Here is a 1,851-nt window from a genome sequence, read left to right on the forward strand (position 1 = left end):
CAGTCCACAGAGAAGTGGTGGACAGGGGTTTGGAAGGGGAAGGACCTTCAACTGTAATCAAAGGTCTGTTGCGTCTTCTTCAGGAAGTCTCAGAGGAGCTTTCAGCCTTATAACAACAGAGGCTTCAGACCAGGAAACAACAACAACAACAATAACCACAACAACAGCCACAACAACAATAACAACAGCAGGATGAGTTCTTCTGTTGGGAACTACAATCAGACTGCGGCACTAGTGTGTCCCAAGTGCAAGGGAAGGCACGTTGGAAACACTTGTGTGACTTGTTTTCATTGCAATGAGGTAGGGCACTACAAGTCTTCATGCCCAAAGCTAAAAAGGGATGCAGTTAACTCAATGCAGGCGGCACGACCCAGGGCTCAGGGCAGAGTGTTCACGATGAGCGGAACAGAGGTCGGGGCTAACGAAGATCTCATTCAAGGTACCTGCAACGTTAACGAGATTCCTTTATCTGTACTGTTTGATTCGGGTGCGACCCATTCCTTTATTGCTATTGATGTTGTCAACCGTTTAGCTTTACCTGTTGTCTTTACCTTATGATTTGCTTGTATCCACCCCCACCAGTGAACCAGTTATTGTGTCAACCGTGTGTTCCCAATGTTCGATGACTTTAGAAAGCCGAGTATTTTTTGTGGACCTGATATGTCTACCCTGATCTCAGTTAGATATCATTTTAGGGATGGACTGGTTATCTAAAAATCATGTTCTTTTGAACTGTTTTAGTAAGACCGTAGTGTTTAGGAACCTATAGAAACCAGTAAACCCAACTATGAGGTTAAAAATACATCTGCCAACGAGATGGAGAAGTTGTTGAAGAACGGAGCTCAAGTGTTTATGATGTTGGTGTCGTTGGAAAAGGAAGGTAGAGCAGAGATTCAGAGCCTACCTGTAGTCCGAGACTTCTCCGAGGTATTTCCGGAAAACATTCCTTGATTACCTCCAGTAAGGGAGATAGAGTTTGCTATTGATCTAGTTCCTAGAACTGGACCGATCTCTATCGATCCTTATAGGATGGCACCGTTGGAGCTAAAAGAGTAGAAGAAGTAGTTGGAAGATCTGCTGCAGAAGAAATTTGTCAGACCTAGCGTCTCGCCGTGGGGTGCAGCAGTATTGTTTGTCAAGAAAAAGGACGGTAGCATGAGGTTGTGCACCGATTACCAGCAGCTGAATAAGGTCACCATTAAGAACAAGTATCCCTTACCGAGGATTGATGATTTGATGGATCAACTGAGAGGAGCTACAGTGTTTTCTAAGATCGATCTGAGATCAGGATATCACCAAATACACGTGAAGTCGGAGGATATTCCAAAAACTGCTTTTCGGCTGCGTTATGGTCATTATGAATACCTCGTAATGCCATTTGGTGTAACCAATGGTCCTGCAGTATTCATGGATTACATGAACAGAATTTTTCATCCTTATCTCGACACATTTGTAGTCTTATTTATCGATGATATTCTAATTTACTCAAAGACGGTGGAAGAACATGCTGAGCATCTGCGAGTGGTGCTGCAGATATTGAAAGACAACAAGCTTTATGCCAAACTTTCGAAATGTGAGTTTTGGCTAGAATCTGTAAATTTTCTCGATCATATGATCTCGAAGGGAGGAATTGCAGTGGATCTTGCAAAGGTGGAGACTGTAATGGAGTGGAATTCTCCTAAGTCAGTAACGGAGATCAGGAGTTTCCTTGGTTTGGCGGGCTATTATCGGAAGTTCATTGAAGGATTCCACTCCGGTTTTGAGAATATCATCCCCTCTGAATTATGCCGCGGGGTTATGGCATAATGAAGTGGAAGAAGAGGAAGAGGAGGACGAGGTCGTTGAGCTCGT

At 43.8% G+C, this 1,851-nt stretch overlaps 1 protein-coding gene across 1 annotated transcript; it reads left to right on the plus strand.

The window, feature by feature from the left end:
• Nucleotides 1-83: 83 nt before the first annotated feature.
• Nucleotides 84-558, plus strand: LOC109338773 (GATA zinc finger domain-containing protein 15-like; the record flags this gene model as incomplete). Its single annotated transcript, XM_019576080.1, has 1 exon — nucleotides 84-558. A coding segment is annotated over one exon (475 nt), but the record flags the coding sequence as incomplete, so codon positions are not given.
• Between the last annotated feature and the right edge of the window lie 1,293 nt (nucleotides 559-1,851).

This window comes from Lupinus angustifolius, unplaced genomic scaffold, assembly GCF_001865875.1.
Source record: "Lupinus angustifolius cultivar Tanjil unplaced genomic scaffold, LupAngTanjil_v1.0 Scaffold_41_104, whole genome shotgun sequence".
In the NCBI taxonomy this organism is placed as follows: Eukaryota; Viridiplantae; Streptophyta; class Magnoliopsida; order Fabales; family Fabaceae; genus Lupinus; species Lupinus angustifolius.